The 17,351-nt window shown below is 40.8% G+C and overlaps 1 protein-coding gene across 5 annotated transcripts; it reads right to left on the minus strand.

Annotated features, from left to right (window-relative positions):
* Positions 1 to 4,251: 4,251 nt before the first annotated feature.
* LOC308101256 (inhibitor of growth protein 2-like) lies at positions 4,252 to 16,996 on the minus strand. Of its 5 annotated transcripts, XM_080450664.1 has the most exons (6): positions 16,751 to 16,996; positions 15,550 to 15,755; positions 10,283 to 10,544; positions 5,983 to 8,340; positions 5,536 to 5,725; positions 4,252 to 5,454 (listed from the first exon to the last, which is right to left on the minus strand). In XM_080450664.1, exons 1-4 carry the CDS (start codon positions 16,899 to 16,901, stop codon positions 7,880 to 7,882), a joined length of 1,080 nt encoding a protein of 359 aa, XP_080306790.1. In that variant the 5' UTR covers positions 16,902 to 16,996; the 3' UTR covers positions 4,252 to 5,454; positions 5,536 to 5,725; positions 5,983 to 7,879. The 5 variants fall into 5 exon arrangements, with proteins under 5 accessions (XP_080306790.1, XP_080306792.1, XP_080306791.1 ...); XM_080450666.1 differs by having other exon boundaries at positions 4,252 to 5,725; positions 10,292 to 10,544; XM_080450665.1 differs by having other exon boundaries at positions 4,252 to 5,725; positions 10,289 to 10,544.
* Between the last annotated feature and the right edge of the window lie 355 nt (positions 16,997 to 17,351).

Raw genomic sequence — 17,351 nt, forward strand, 5'->3', positions numbered from 1 at the left:
CTATAGCAGACAAAACATTTCTATATCCGTTACTCCACTGCAACAACCTTTAAGTTGTAATAATAAGTTGTATATAACGTTACCTGTCACAGATGTGTTGTAACAGCTGCTCCATATGACCAGGAGAATGTTGAAATAAATCCACATCCATGACTTCATGGTACAAACACTGAACTCCATTATTGTTGTTGCTCCTTGAGAAAAGTACGGATAATACAATTACAAAAGTACAGTACAATAATTGTACTGCATCACTCTGGTGTACTCTGGACTCTACATAAAACAAGCCACGTCAATGCCGTATCAACTTATTAAATGAGCCTATAAATGATCTTATCTGATATGCACCGCTCCATAGGTCATTGATAAAACACATTGCATTATGTTATAAATATGGACTCCAGGCAGACTGTTTCACTGTTACATTATAAACATAAAACATTTGAGTACATACGGATTGAGGAATGCAGGTATAGTACTCAAATGGTAAATATGAATGACTATTAATTGGAGTCAGGTTAAATAAATGTGTCTCAAAACCATTAACATGGCAGCCTTTAAAAATGTAGATTTTTTTTGGGGGGTCATTATGTTATTTTTTTGTTATGACTTGGCGGGCCGGATTGAGACGGTCAAAGGGCCGGGTCCGGCCACTGGGCCGTATGTTGCCCATGTGTGGTATATAGTATACTATGTACCTGTAGCTTACGCAAGATAAATGCAAACAATAAAGCACCTTGAACTTGAATCTTGACTCATTAAGATAAATATATATTTTAAACTAGAGGAGTTTCTACATGGGATGTGGAGCAATGTAAGAAAAAAATGAAGAAAAAGCAAGAAAAAGCAACTTGTTTTTACAGTGACATGTGGGATTGTAGAGGGAAGTAATAAAGATACATAATTTTAAACTTTTTAAAATGGAATAAAATATGGACCCGACAAACCTACAATGCTGTTCTACCACAGTATAATAATAAATAAAATAAAACGTTTTTATCACACAATGATTTGGCGGCGCTCCTGTAGTAACTCTGCGGAGCCCCTAGGGGTTCCGGACCCTCTTGTTGAAGACCCCTGACTTACTGTAGTGTGTAGGCCTACAAATGAAAATGCATTTTACACCCATAACCTCAGACATATACAGTGTCTGCTGATAGCCACTAGATGGCGTCCAAACAGCAGATTCCTGTCTGTCCATTACAAGTCACAGAGGTTTTTGAACACTCATTCAAACTACTCACAGAAACACACACCCCTGTCAAAACACAACTAACTTAATACTTTTAAATGTATATAATATGGTTGTTAATCATGACCACACCTCAACTTACTGGTCTAGTGAATCAGTAGGACTACCTCAAAGGCAGTGGTGTAAAGTAACTAAGTACATTTACTCAAGTACTGTACTTACAATTTAGGTATGTTTTACATTACTGGAGTATTTCCAATTGTCTATACTTTTACTTCTACTCCACTACATCTCAGAGGCAAATATTGTAATTTTCTCCACTACAATTATTAGAAAACTTTAGTAACGATTTACTTTGCAGATATATATATATATATTACATTATACAAAATACATTAACCACTTCAGCCCTATTTTATACCCAGGCTATTTTGTTGTGAGCTTGTAGATCTGCTATTTTCAAACTTTTCAGTACTTTTACTTTTTGGTACTTTAAAAAAAATTTAATTCTGGACTTTTACTTTTGTAACAGAGTATTTCTACATTGCAGTATTGATACTTTTACTTAAAACATTTGAGTACTTTTTCCCACACTGCTCAAAAGCTTCCAGATCTTCTTCTTGGACAGTTAGGCCTACATTATCATCTCTCAGGAGAGATTGCATTGAGGTCAGGAGCTGATGCTCTGAATCTAATGTAACCTGATTGAGTTGCATTGAGGTCAGGAGCTAATGCTCTGAATCTAATGTAACTTGGTTGAGTTGCACTGTGGAGACAATCCCTTCACAGAGAAAACACCATTGAAGAGTCTGCCTTCATCAGCGCTCGTGTCAGATGGGGCAAATAATGATATTCTGCCATTTGCAGTAAAGGGCCACAATCAGTGCCAGACTTATTTCTGGTTGTGTTGTCCCAGTGCCAGAGCCAAACACATGTAAAAAAAAAGTGCTCAGGAGCCGAGATACAGCCTTTTCCAGTAAGAAGTTAAACAAGAAGTGAGTGGAGCAGCAAATTTTCAAATCATGATATCTTGGGTTCTGAACATTTTTTTTTTCATGACGTCTTAGACGTCACGTGGCGCTCAGGGCTTAACAATGGCGATAAAACGTGACGTCTTAGATGTGGCACTGAATGAGCTTTGAGGAGTTTGTTTCAGAATGTTTGATCTCTACATTAAAAAAAAGAAGTGGGTATTGGAGACAATGTCATCAAATTGTGTGAGGAATGTGGCTAGGAAGATTTCTAATCATCCAAGGCAGCTGACCAAGTTTTGTTCCTGAACTTGAGGAGATGACAATCGCCGTGTTTTTTTTACTTAAGTAAAAGTATCAATACTGCAATGTAGAAATACTCTGTTACAAGTAAAAGTCCGGAATGAAAAACGTACTTGAGTAAAAGTACAAAAGTATTGGTATCAAAATATAGTACAAAAGTAAAAGTACTCATCATGCAGAAAGTGTTCAAAATGTATACAAATCTTTCGGAAATAGCAGATCTATCTAGAAAGTACTCATTATGCAGAATGAGTAGTTTCACAAGTTCTCAAATGTATAAAATGTATAGAAACAGATCTACAAGCTCGATGCGACGCATTGTGAGCTTGTAGATCTGCTATTTTCAAATGGCTGAAATGTATACAGGGCTGAAGTGGTTAATGTATGTTTTGTAATAATAATAAAAATGTACAAAGTAACTAGTAACTAAAGTTGTCAAATAATTGTAGTGGAGAAAAAGTACAATATTTGCCTCTGAGATGTAGTTGCGTAGAAGTAAAAGTACAGAAAATTGGACATGCTACAGTAAAGCAAAAATACCTCAAAATTGTACTGTAAGTGCAGTACTGGAGTGATTATACTTAGTTACTTTACAGCACTGAGGAGATGCCAATGGTTCCCTTCTCTCTGTGTGCTGTCGATGAAATCCTTGTACACCCCCCCCCCCCCCACAGACAAAGCCAACCTGATGTATGCAGTAGAAGATGCCAAGGCAGAGATCCTTGAGGTTGTCCCACAGATGTGACTCAGGAAGATCATCCAGGTGTTCTCCTTCAGCCTGACCTGATGGAGGAACATCCTTCTGACAAAGTTCTGATAGTTGACATTCAACAAAACACATCAAAACTATGATGAGGGTTGAGTTGTCTTTGATCGATATTAAGTCAATATGTGTCGAGTCTTAATAAAGAATAAGACCACAAGAAGAGAAAATATGTGTTTACAAAAATCATTACAATTATTAAAAATGTTCTCCAATTCTTTTTTTGTTTTTTTGCCCCTACAAAAATAGCAGAAGTGACACACTGTATATCTGCTTGTATATATATGCTATTTTTCAATAGCCAACATATAACATATGGATAAAGTGGTTAAAATGATGATACAGTGATGCTGTATTAACGAGTGTTGATTTTGTCGACTAAAACTATGACGAAAAATGTTCGTCGACTACCTTTTTTTACTGACGAAAATGACATGAAAACGAAATAAAAACTAAGCTATGGTGACTAAAACAATTTCGTCAACAAATAAAAACTAGACTAAAATGTTAGAGAGGGATCTAGTGGAGAAGAGATCCAGTAGAACTAAAAGACAAGTCATTTTATGTTTGGTTGCGCTCAGGTGTTGCACTCTGAAAATAGCAGATCTACAAGCTCACAACGCGTCGCACTGCGACGTGTTGTGAGCTTGTAGATCTGCTATTTTCAGAATGTATCCAAGTGTAAAATCAGCCATTACGACACCATCAAGGCACCGCCAACATACATTGTAGATTTAGTCGACTATGATCTTATGATATTTAGTCGACTAAAACTAGACAAAAACTAAATGGAATTTTATTCAAAAGACTCAAACTAAATCAACATTTGCTGTCAGAATTAACACTGGTATTAACACATTTAGCTGGGGAACCACTATAGTAACTCTCCAGCTCCAACAGAAAACACATGTTCTCTCAGGTCTGGACACCAATTTTATCCAAAACAAAAACCTTTTCCAAAGCAAAGTAAGTGTAACAGTGTGTGTGTAGTAAAGCATAGGAGTCACAGCCTGGGACTTCAATTCAGGAACAAAAGGTAGTTTAATTGAAATAAAAAAGGGACAGACAACATAACGAAGGACAGAGGACAGCCTTCACTGGACAGAGGACCTCGTCCACAGGGGGAAATTAACCACAAATACATCAAAATCATATTTAGAACCAATAACTTAATCTTGCTCATGTAGGTTAATCGAATAATAAGAGCTTTTTTTATTTATTATTATTTATTACATATTAACGAAAGAAAATACATATAAATGGACTAAATAGATTAGCGTGATTGACCACCTTTTTATACTATCGTTGTACCATGGTGGCGTCCAAACAATTAGAAATTAGCCGATGCGCCTTGTGAGCTATTAGTACAGTGGTTCTCAACCTGTGGGTCGGGACCCTCAGGGGGGTCCCCACCTGATTGGGGGGGGTTCAGATGACAGTGAAATGACAATTATTTGAGGACTTTTAAGACCTTTTTAATACCTAAAATAAATTGAAAAGAAAAAAGACCATCACTGCATCAAAAGTAATCTACAAACTATCCTATAAAAACTGGACAAACATTGGCCATATTGTCAAATGATATAAGAAAGAGGCAAAAAAATAATAATCAAAAATAGCATCTTGTAGATCTGCTATTTTCACAATATTGAGTTGTGTCAAACTAAATTGAATATCTCAACTCCTAAATTCCAAGTGCTTATCAGGGTGGGGGGTCCCCGGTTCAAATATGATTATTTTGGGGGGTCCCCGGTTCAAATATGATTATTTTGGGGGGTCCCCGGTTCAAATACGATTATTTTGGGGGGTCCCCGGTTCAAATATGATTATTTTTGGGGGGGTCACGGCCTGAAAAGGTTGAGAACCACTGAGCTTGTAGATCTGCTATTTTCACTATTTATTTTCTTTTTTCTTTTATAAAATCGTTAATCAAGGCAAAAGTTTGAAATAATTGGGGATGTTGACATGGCCCGGGCCCAGGGCGTAGCGACCCAAAAAGAGAAGAAATACATTCCGTTCTGTGTCTCGTATCAACAAAACGTCTCACAATCAAAAATAACTAAATAAAACAAAGAAAAAAGTAAACAATAGTTACAGAAAATGGCAGCTTGTGGGTCATGATTCTAAAGGCTTTGTTCGGACTGAAGGCAAATCCCATTGATTTCTGATAAATGTGATCTTTAGGACCTACTGTCCACACTGTTATTAAATGTGATCTTTAGGACCTACTGTACTGTCCACACGGTTATTAAATGTGATATTTAGGACCTACTGTCCACACTGTCATTAAATGTGATCTTTAGAACCTACTGTCCACACTGTTATTAAATGTGATCTTTAGGACCTACTGTCCACACTGTTATTAAATGTGATCTTTAGGACCTACTGTCCACACTGTTATTAAATGTGATCTTTAGGACCTACTGTCCACACGGTTATTAAATGTGATCTTTAGGACCTACTGTCCACACTGTTATTAAATGTGATCTTTAGAACCTACTGTCCACACTGTTATTAACCCATTGATACCTGGAACGCATCTGTGTCACTTTAGATGTCTTTGGCTATTCAAAAATAGCAGATATACAAGCTCATAGCGCGGCACCGAGTGCCGCGCTACGAGCTTGTAGATCTGCTATTTTTGAAAAATCGAGGGAAAAGAAATTTGGTTTTTTTTCCAAATTTTTTTTAGGATTTAGAAGACATTTCTAGAATCTTCTCAGGTCTTAATGGGTTAATGTGATCTTTAGGACCTACTGTCTATTTTTTTTTATAGTATTGAAGAAAAAATAATCCAATCAGATCTGATTCCAAACTGAATAAGTGCCGCCAGTGTGAACATAGTCTTGCGTGGCCAGAATGTTGCCTCCCACAATTTTCAAATGTTTCCGGTCAGACAGTCTGTGACTCGGAAGCTCTGATCATAGGCTGAGTGTAAACACAGCTATAGTTAACAGTAGTAGTGTGTATCATACAGAGATGTCACAGCACCAGTTAAATCAAGTCATTTTATTCAGATTAAGCGCTGCTACAGATTTATTTAAGGCCCCCGGCACACTGAAAGAGTCAAGTCAAGAGTCGTATCATTAAAAGGGATAGTTCACCCAAAAAAAAACACTTATTTTCTATCAATTACACACCCCATGAAGCCTTGAATTCGTGGAGATTTTGATGACCGGCGGAAAGATCTAATTATTGGCGTAGGAATGCGACAAAAAAAAAAAAACTCCATGAATTCAAGTCTCCATGGGGTGTGCAATCGATAGAAAAAAATCGCGCTATGAACTTGTAGATCTGCTATTTTTGAAAAATCGAGAAAATGCGTGCAAATTAATATATTTATATTATTTTAAAGCGAACATTTTTAACTCAAATCTTTGCTTCTGGGGGTCTCTGGATCAAAATATTTTGAGATGGTGGTCCGCGGCCAAATACATATCATTTTGGGGGTTCTTGACATGAAAGAGTTTGAGAACCACTGATATAGAAACATATGTTTCTTCAGAATACTGTTGGGATTTGGAAGACATTTGTAGGATCGGCTTCAGGCCTTAAAGGGTTAAGTTGGAGCAACTCCGAAATGTAACCTCTTTATTGTAAACTTATTGTATTGTATTGTAGTGGTATGTATGTTTGTTATCAATAATTTGAGCGTTCTAGAAACGCATGTCCGTGTTTTTTTTTTATTAAACGGTCGATGTGAACAGGCAGATTTTGCGTGACTATGTCAGTGTGTCGGGGGAGAGGGGGGGGGGGGGCAGGGCTTTAACGTTCAAATTGTGCTTTCACGTCTTTCTGACACCCGGGCTCAACTCTCAAACGGCGAAACTGGCCGACTTGATCCGGGGGACCGCTTGATCCGGTGTTTACATCAAAACAGGTGACTCGGTGAATTATGTGACTCCCAATTATACAGGTAAAATCCTGAGTCTTTATTTAAATACGAGTGTGCAAACAAAAGTGGAGGAGTAATTCACCCAAAAAATTACTTATTTTCTATCAATTACACACCCCATGAAGGCTTGAATTCAAGGCGATTTTTTTGGTTTTTGTCGCATTCCTGAGCCAATAATTTGATGACCGGCTGTCTCTCCAGGAGGAGACACAAAGGAGACTCTTTGTGTCTCCTTTGTGTCTCCTACCGGATACATTAGCATCTTTCCACCGGTCATCAAATGATTGGCTCAGGAATGCTACAAAAACTAAAACATCTCCATGAATTCAAGGCTTCATGGGGTGTGATATTGATAGAAAAAAAGTCATTTTGGGGGTGAACTATCCCTTTAAGCATCCATTTGGTTCCATTTGCACACCCGTAGTTATAAACGGATAGGATTCCTTTAGGCCCCGGTGACACATAATTCAACAAGTCACCAATTTCTGGTTTAACCCATTATTAAGACCGGGAACGCATCCGTGTGTCATTTTTTAGATTAAATTGGCTATTCAAAAATAGCAGATCTACAAGCTCGTAACACGGCACTCGTCGGTGCCGCGCTACGAGCTTGTAGATCTGCTATTTTTCCAATAGCCCAAAAGTATAAAATAACGGTTTAAGTGGTTACACAGATTCCCGTTCCCGGTTTTAACGGTTCAAAATATCAACACCAACTCAAGGCCAACCCGCGCGCCAAAAACTAGCGCTCACTACTACCTGGACCGGCGCTCCTTTCTGTTCTTGTCGCCCAGACTCTTGTCCATGGTCTTCTCGTTGTCCCCGCCCCGGCACTTGGGACAGTACCACTTCCCCTTGGGCTTGTAGGTCAGCCCCACGCAGCTGAAGTGGAACCACTCGATGGGGCACTGCTCGTTGTCGCAGCCGATCATCTCGCCGTAGCTCACCTGCTCGCACAGGCAGTAGGTGGGCTCGTTGGGGTCGACGGCGGCGAAGTCCACCGGCGAGGCCGAGGCGTCGGCGCGCTCCTGCTGTTTGGCCGACTTGCGCTTCTTCTTCTTGGCCGACTTGGAGGACGACGACGACTTCTTCTCGCTCCGGGGCTGCTGCTGCTGCTGCTGCGCCGAGGAGGAGGAGGAGGAGCCTGGTGCCGGAACCGGGTCCGCCTCCGCGTCGCCGGCGGGTTCGTCGGCGAGCGAGCCGCCGCCACCTAGGGCTGTCACCATTTCACATTTAACCCATTAATACCTGGAACTGTGTCATTTTTAGATTTGAGCTAAAAAGCATTATTTTACACTTTAGGCTATTCAAAAATAGCAGATCTACAAGCTCATAGCGCGGCACCGAGTGCCGCGCTATGAGCTTGTAGATCTGCTATTTTTGAAAAATCATGAAAATGTGTGCAAATCTTTGAACATAATATATTTTTAAAGCGAACATTTTTAACTCAAATCTTTGCTTCTGGGGGTCCGAACAAAATATTTTGATGGGGGTCCGCGGCCAAATACATATAATTTTGGGGGTCCTTGACATGAAAAAGATTGAGCACCACTGATATAGAAACATACGTTTTTCAGAAAACTGTTGGGATTTAGGAGACATGTAGAATCGGCTTCAGGTCTCAATGGGTTAAGTTGACGATTAATTGTCACTCAAATAATTGCGAGTGACGATTTAATGGTGTTTTTGGCATTGTTGAACGTTGGAACATATGAATAAAATATAAATGTCTTTATGCCTTTTACGCTTTGTAATCAAAAATTGCACAGGGCAGATATGAAAAAATAACTTAAATCTACAAAGAAATTATTTACATATTTAATCATTTTGTAATTTTAGTAAAAATTGCAGAAATAGCTGATCTACAAGTAGGGTTGCCAACTTTCAGAAATGGAAAAACGGGACACATGCGCGCGCGTGCATGCGGACCCCTCGCATGCAGGAGTTAGGTTAGGGTTATATTATTTAATTCATATTTTTGCCTGATTTTACCAATTTATTATCACAAAAAACAATTTCTGAATTGTATTATTATACCATTATATTAGACAACAACTAACAACTACATAAGAGTTATTCTTTAAATGGGCACACTATTTAATTATATTGATTAATATATATAAGAGTTAGTCTTTAAATGGGCACACTATTTAATTATATTGATTAATATATATAAGAGTTATTCTTTAAATGGGCACACTATTTAATTATATTGATTAATATATATTAAATAAATGTTTATTTATTAGACTTTAAAAACTCAACATTAATAAACAATCAACCATATTAGTCTACTGAAATAGCCTAGACTATGCCCACATCAGCAGCCAATATGTAGGCTGCCAGGGCAGGTGAAAAAAAATACTGACATCTTGCTAAAAAAACACAACCAGATAAATAAGATGTAATATCCCATACCGAATCGATCTCAGGAGATGTTTTAGTTGTCACAGGCAGCGCAGGGCAGAACGTATCCTAGCAACGTGAAAGCGCTAACTCTCATTGGTCGTGTTATGAGTAATGAGCCAATGAGCTGCTGAGCGCACTCCCAGACAATGGCTTCAAAGCCAGCGTTGCCAAGTCTGCTTATTTTCCCGCAACTTCCCTGGAACAAAATTTGGCTTGTTTTTGGCTGATTTTTGTAGGTCGGCCTGGCTCATTTCTCTCACTATACTTGGCAACACTGTCACTGACTGACACCCGTAAGCTCTCAGTCACACAGAGAAGAGACAGAACGGCTGCCCCGTCTCGTTTGTGTGTGTGAGTGTGAGTGAGAAATACTCTCTCATATAAAAATCGCGCCGTCATTCCACGACCCCAAAATACGGAACATAGCGCGTCCCGTAACAGTTCAATACGGAACACGTCTTTTAGTTTCCAAATAAGGAACGATTCCGTATTTTACGGGACGGTTGGCAACCCTATCTACAAGCTCACAACGCGTCACAGCGTTGTAAGCTTGTAGATCTGCTGTCACAAAGTGACGCGTTGTAAGCTTGTAGATCTGCTGTCACGAAGTGACGCGTTGTAAGCTTGTAGATCTGCTATTTCTGCTTTTTTTTATACGTTTTCAAATGTGTGAAAATCTTTCAACATGGAAACGATTATGCAAAAATAATTGCGATTAGACGATGATGTAATAACTGTGAGAGGCCTACCACCACCGCCGCCACCGCCGCCGTTGGGAGGAGCCAGGGAGAGGAGGGAGGAGTCTCCTCCTCCTCGGCTCTCGCTGGTGCGTTGTTGTTGTTGCTGCTGCTGCTGTCGACGGGGCCGGCGGGCCGAGGAGCGCTGCAGGTCGGACGCCAAGGACGCCTCCGGGAGGAGGGCGGCGCCCCCGCCGCTGCTGGCGGAGCGGCGCTCGGTGGCCGTGGAGGTGGGGCGGTCCGGGGTGCCGCCGCCGCCGGCCATGCCGGGCTCCTGGGAGGGACAGGGATGAGTTTATTTTTTTTTTTAACTTCATTGACTGACAGAAATATAAAACATCGTTTGCAACGCCGGCGCCAGCAAAAATCTGCGTTTTCCTTACCTTTCAACTGGTCACAGAATATTTATCTCCAGTATGATGGAGCCCCCGATCGTAGCTAAACACGGATGGTTTCACCGTGCTTCCGCGGGGAAACAATTTCATCGCGACCGATTTTTGGGCGGTGAAACCGCCCCTATAAGTGAGGTTTGGACATCGACATTCGCTGCACTGTGATTGGCCACCATTGTACCCCCCCCCACCCATTGTACCCCCCCCAACCCTGCGCTGTGATTGGCCACCATTGTACCCCCCTAACCCTGCACCGTGATTGGCCACCGCTGACTCTATTCAGGACTGTGATTGGCTAGTGAAACACATGACACATGTGCATAGCCCTATAAATAGGACTATGCACTTAACTCTCTCAGTGCCGATGAAAAAAAAAAAAGGTTGCGAACCATGCCAACTTTTTTCGGAAAAAAGTAAACAAAAAGTGCTTAGGAAGCGAGATACAGCCTTTTTCAGTTATAGGTTAAACAAAGAGTGGATGGAGCTGCAAATCTTCAGATAATGATATCTTGGGTTCTGAACACTTTAAAACTCGGGATTTCTCGTTCTGGCACTGAGGGTATAACCCTAAAACTCGGGATAACTCGGGGTCTGGCACTGAGAGAGTTAAAAAAAACACATATATGTTTTATTTTATTTTTTTAAACACATATATGTATTTTTTTAAGTTAGGGGTGTACAATGGTTGGTCCACAATATTACTTTTCTTTAAGTGAACTTCCATCACTGTGATGACCACTGTGACCACACCGCCCACTTCACACTGGGTGTGATTTTTTTTATTATGGTGAAATTGTCACCATGGGGTGTGTCATAGCCTGATTATCAGACTGAAGCTGCGTGGAGCTTCAGTCTGACATTGGCTACAGTGTAGGCGAGTACAAGGGGGAGGGGATTCAAATTTCCCTAAAACCAATCACAAGAGATCCGCGGATCCGCCTACATCTGACGTGCATCGCACAGCTTGCTTTAGCAGATATTCGCTGATTGGCTTGTCGTTAGACCCACCCCCACCTCCGACTCTCATTGGACGGTACTTTTTGTACCGAATAAATCCTAGGTTGACATTTACAACAACGGACCAAGAGGGGCGGTTCACTCAGAGAGTGGGCGGGGTCTATGGTCTGGAACCAGGCTAGGTGTGTCATACACTGGGGATCAGTTTGCTTTTCCCCCCCCGAGCTGCATATCCGGTACCACTTAGTTAAAAGCCTCTGTACGCAGCAAGACACAGAACTGTAAAGAGCATACTTGGTACACTCTTTTTACACTCTACACCAGGGGTTTCCAACCGGTGGTCCGCGGACCACCAGGTATTGCAGGTGGTCCCTGGCCATGCATTCAGAAATGTAGTAAAATCATGAAGTTGTTTTTTTTACTTAAAAAAAAAAACCCTAAACGTTTACCTTTATTTGCTACCCTTGTTTCTTGTTTGTGAATAATTCAATCTAATCAAGTGACCTCTTACGATCCGGTCGCTGCTAATATAGTCAGGGGATATTAGCACAAAGATTTCCAATCTTGGAATAAATTTCTTACCAAAAGAAATCTTCACCAATGTGTTTGTAAAGGTGTCTAGTAACACATCTCACAAAGACTGAAATTCAGTTTCCCTAGGAGAATTTTTGACAGCTGCTGAAAGTTGGGGTACCCACCATTTCCCTGCATTTCCATGCAGGGCAAAGAAAATCTAATTTTAATTCTGTTTTAGCATGTGAGGGGTCAAACTAGGGTGTTTTTATGATTCTGAATCCATTGCAAGCATTTGTTTTGCACCAAAACCACTCCTTGGGCTAAAAACGGCCATAGCCATCCTTGTCCAGGTATACTTTTTGTGTAAAAAGCCCATTGAGATTGGGCTGTTTTTAGCCCAAGGAGTGGTTTTGGTGCAAAACAAATGCTTGCAATGGATTCAGAATCATAAAAACACCCTAGTTTGACCCCTCACATGCTACTTAAAACAGAATAAAAATTTGTTTGCCCTGCATGGAAATGCAGGGAAATGGTGGGTACCCCAACTTTCAGCAGCTGTCAAAAATTCTCCTAGGGAAACTGCATTTCAGTCTTTGTGAGATGTGTTACTAGACACCTTTACAAACACATTGGTGAAGATTTCTTTTGGTAAGGAATTTATTCCAAGATTCGAAATCTTTCTGCTAATATCCCCTGACTATACTGTGTTTCTTATGCTCAGCGCATCTTTCAAATGTACGAATGAAGCCGTCAAAACTGTTGCAACACGTCACAGTGAATTGATTGAGAAGCCTATTGAGCATTTTCAGGAGATGCTGCGCAAATTCAGAGGACAGCAGACAGTCATGAGAAAGACTGCAAAAGCTTAGAATTGCACAATGTAAAAAGCCCCACACAATCGCTATTTTTATTACCATCACCAGTGGCCATTTAAGGAGGCTTGTGTCTCAATTTGAAAAGTACTTTGCTGAGTCTGACCAGTGGCGCTGTGACAGCAAGTGGATCCTGCTCCCATTCAGTGATGCAGCAGCAGAGGGGTCAAGCTTAAAGGGATAGTTCACCCAAAAGATTACTTTTTTTTTCTATCGATGTCGCATTCCTAAGCCAATCATTTGCCAATAATTTGATGACTGGTATGCAGCGGTTCCGGTAGGAGACACAAAGAGTCTCCTTTGTGTCTCCTACCGGAACTGCTGCCGGTCATCATTAATTATTGGCTTAGGAATGCGACAAAAACTAAAAAATATCCATGAATTCAAGTCTCCAGGGGGTGACTAATACATTAAAAAAAAATCATTTTGGGGGTGAACTATCCCTTTAACTCCCGCACACGTATGAAACACAGCCCCTTGCTAAGTTCTGGATGAGTTGTAAGGCAGAATTCACAGAGCTTACAGCGAAAGCAATGATGTGTCTGTTACCTTTTGCAACAACCTACCTCTGTGACGGTGGGTTTTCCACACTGGCTTATCTGAAGAATAAGTCCAGGGCTATTCACCCGTTTCCTAGAATGTGTGTTTTCCACTTCCTGTCGGATTTTATTGGATATCATTAGTCATCTGACCAGTTTCATTGGATTTCATTGGATCAAATCGACAGGAAGTGGAAAACACACAGGAAGTGGAAAGCGTAGGAAACAGGTGAATAGGCTGGAGCCAGAGAATGACTTGACACAGTCCCTGTCCACCACCATTTTGCCAAGATTACACAGACTGTGTGCAACTCACCATGCCCAGAAATCACACTAACTGTAACTTATAAACAGTACAAGTTATTCATTGACGCTCAATTCTTTAACTTTTTGCTTCAGTGATTGGAATGAAAAATACTATTTTTATGGTTTTGAATTGTCAAGAAGCATGTTGTACTCATTCATACAAATAAACATATTGAAAAAAAAGAAAATGCTGCTTGAGAAACTTGCATCAATCAAGCCTGCTGTGAAAGATGTCTTCAGTGTTTGTGCACATTTTGTCTCACATCACACATTTGTGTGATTGACTGAAAGGGACTTATTTTGAGAGAGAGGACTTTGGCCTGTCCTGCTTGTTCCACGCAGGGAAAACATAAATAGTTGATGCATTCAAATGTGTCAGTTTATCCAACAACACTGTTGTGCTTCTTGCCAAATGATGTCCCTGCTCTTTACTGATAATACAAAGCTTTTTTCATGAATGTAGCCTAGGCTGTGATAGTGTGATTAGTGAGTAACAAGTAAGTAAAAAAAAAAAGAATTTTAACCCATGGAATGGTGCATTCCATGACCCACCCCACACTATTGTGTGGGGTGGGTCAATGATGGACCCACCCCACACAATAGTGGTGATCCCCCCCAGGTTGCTCTTAGTCAGGAGCTTAGTGGGATCGCTCAGAGAGTAGAGCTACTCCGCATGGCGGCGGGTCGAACCAATCAGTGGCTGCTAGGGGCGGGATCTTGGCGAGACCGGTTGTGACGCCGTCGAGAAGCGCTTATTGCGTTGTAGTTCTTTCACGATTCATCATGGTTTGAATAGTATACAAAATAACTACTGCTGGCGCAGCTACTATACGTCATTTAGACACGTCAATATGATTGGTTGATAGACTGTGATAGACAGACGGTCCCATCCAATCACATGCCAAGTAGTCTCGAGTTACCAGACTGCTGCCTCCCACAATTTTCAAATGTTTCCGGCATACAGTCTGGGACTCGGATATAAACCGGATGTGGAGCCTTCTCTCCATTTCCGTTTCGTCTTTACAGTCGCGCAAATGTATCCTAATATAAATACAAATCATCTAAGTACACATAGCTTGCTGCTTAGCAGAAATGGAAATTAAAAAGTAAAGTGTAAAGATATTTTAAAATATATTTTCGTGAACGGAAGTGCCAGCTTCCTCTCTTGGATTTTGGGAGGTTGTAGTTCCAGACTCTATATAGCATTCAGAGATTGTGGAATAGTTGTCTGGCTACGCGAGACTACATGCCAAGTAGCTTGAAAAGTCAGGTTACTGCTCTACAACCAACAACATCATTTGCTACTGTGATGCGACGCGTTGTGAGCTTGTAGATCTGCTATTTTCAAATAGCCTATGTATAAAATAGGGCTAAAGTGGTTAATGTTTGTTTCATTATATCATAGTTTATATCTGAAAAGTAACTAGTAACTAAAGTAAATGTAGTGGAGTAAAAGTACAATATTTGCCTCTGAGATGTAGTGGAGTAGAAGTAAAAGTATTGGAAATTGGAAATACTCAAGTAAAGTACAAATACCTCAAAAGTGTACTTAAGTACAGTACTTAAGTAAATGTACTTAGTTACTTTCCACCACTGTGTGAGTGCTAAACATGAAATGTCTGTATATATATATATATATATATATATATATATATATATATATATATATATATATATATGGTCCCATCATCTCCTACCTGGAGGCCCAGAGAGTGGGAGTCCATCTGGCGCGAGCGGTTCTCCACCAGCTCGGTCATCTGCGTCACCACGCCGATCTTCTCGTCTCCCAGCTCCTGGCTGATGATCAGCGCCCGCTGCAGCTGCAGCTGGAGGCGCTTCCGCTGAGACGCATCCTGCTCGCCCTGGTACTTCTCAAACACCTCGTCCACCTCCTTCAGCACCTCTGGAAGACACACACACACACACACACACACACACACACACAACACATACACACACACACACATTCACAACACACACACACAACATATACACACACACAACATGAGCGTAAAATCAGATTAAGACGGGATTAAAACACTTCTTTATTGAAAGATATGGACTTATACTTTGCACAAACACTCCGGACACCTAGTTAACATGTGGGGCAAGCGGGTAAGAACCTTATATTTGGCATTTGTACATGTTTGGAGACATACAGGCTTTACTGGTGATATTCCAGGGCAAACTGGGGGGGGGGGTGGAGCTAAGACTCTCGTAGAGATAAAAAGAAAAGTCAAAATCGATAAAATACATTTACGAGAGTCTTGATCTAAGGCTAGTTACTTTGTAGATTTTGATTATAATACTCATATATGTGTATTTAATACATTAATAAGTATATTTACCTTGGTATTTAGAGTCAATCTCTCTGAGCAGAGACACATGTCTCTGTATGTCCAGACACGGACTAGATCTCCACACAGCACAGATCTCCACACACCACACATAGCTATACGCTACTAGATATACACATGTACTGTTGGAGTGCATGTGTAGAATACTCATATGAGTATTTAAGTCATTAATGAGTATATTTACCTTGGTATTTGGAGTCAATCTCTCCCTGAGCAGAGACACATTTCTCTGTATGTCCAGAGACATACTAGATCTCCACACACCAAACACATATAGGCTACTATTCTACACATATACTGTTACATTGCATGTGCAGAATACTCATATATGAGTATTAAATACAGTAATAAGTATATTTACCTTGGTATTTAGAGTCGATCTCCCTGAGCAGAGACACGTTTCTCTGTATGTCCAAAAGACATACTAGATCTCCACACATAGCTATAGGCTACTAGATAGTAGATCTACACATGCACTGTTACAGTGCATGTGTAGAATACTCATATATGAGTATTTACATACAGTAATAAGTATATTTACCTTGGTATTTAGAGTCAATCTCCCTGAGCAGAGACACATTTCTCTGGATGTCCAGAGGCAGAGACTCCACACACTCCAGGTAGTCCTGCACGTAGCTCAGCAGCTGTTGTTGAGTCCTGTTGTCATGGTGATGGTGGTGGTGTCCCAGCATGGTGATGCATCAGATCTGATCTAATAATAATAAACAGATCTAATAATAAAGACACTTTAAATGTTCCTGCTCGCTGCTTCACTTCAAACACAACACCGAGGCCGCTGCGCATGCGCGGGCCTGTCCTTATACGGTAATGCGACCGTTTCCTACTTCCCGTATGGGGCCCGGGGGGGGCGGGGCGCGGCTGTGGTGTTACGGCGAGACCGGTGACCCTGGATAATTCTGTGCCTTCGATTTACACAGTGATTGAGACACACGGCCGGAAGCGGAAAGCCTACAAATCCACGCCCACTTTTGACACTCGGGGTCCGTTAGAACGATGAACTGCAGCTCTCAGTGCAATCTCTATGAGAGGCATTGTAAAATACCGTCATTTCACTGGTTAACTACTGAGGCTGTAGCGATTTTTTTTGTGTTCTAATAATCTGTCCCATTTGTTTGATTTGT

The sequence above is a fragment of the Gymnoscopelus braueri genome (assembly GCF_963280865.1).
Source record: "Gymnoscopelus braueri genome assembly, chromosome: 15".
Classification (NCBI taxonomy): domain Eukaryota; kingdom Metazoa; phylum Chordata; class Actinopteri; order Myctophiformes; family Myctophidae; genus Gymnoscopelus; species Gymnoscopelus braueri.

Excerpts from the sequence above, each read along its gene's own strand:
- LOC308101256 (XM_080450663.1), bottom strand. The coding sequence starts at position 16,901 with ATGCTGGGACACCACCACCATCACCATGACAACAGGACTCAACAACAG. Across the intron at positions 15,756-16,750 it reads GATTGACTCTAAATACCAAG|AGGTGCTGAAGGAGGTGGAC; the intron begins GTAAATATACTT and ends TGTGTCTTCCAG. Across the intron at positions 8,341-10,282 it reads CGGCGGTGGCGGCGGTGGTG|CCCTAGGTGGCGGCGGCTCG; the intron begins GTAGGCCTCTCA and ends AAATGGTGACAG.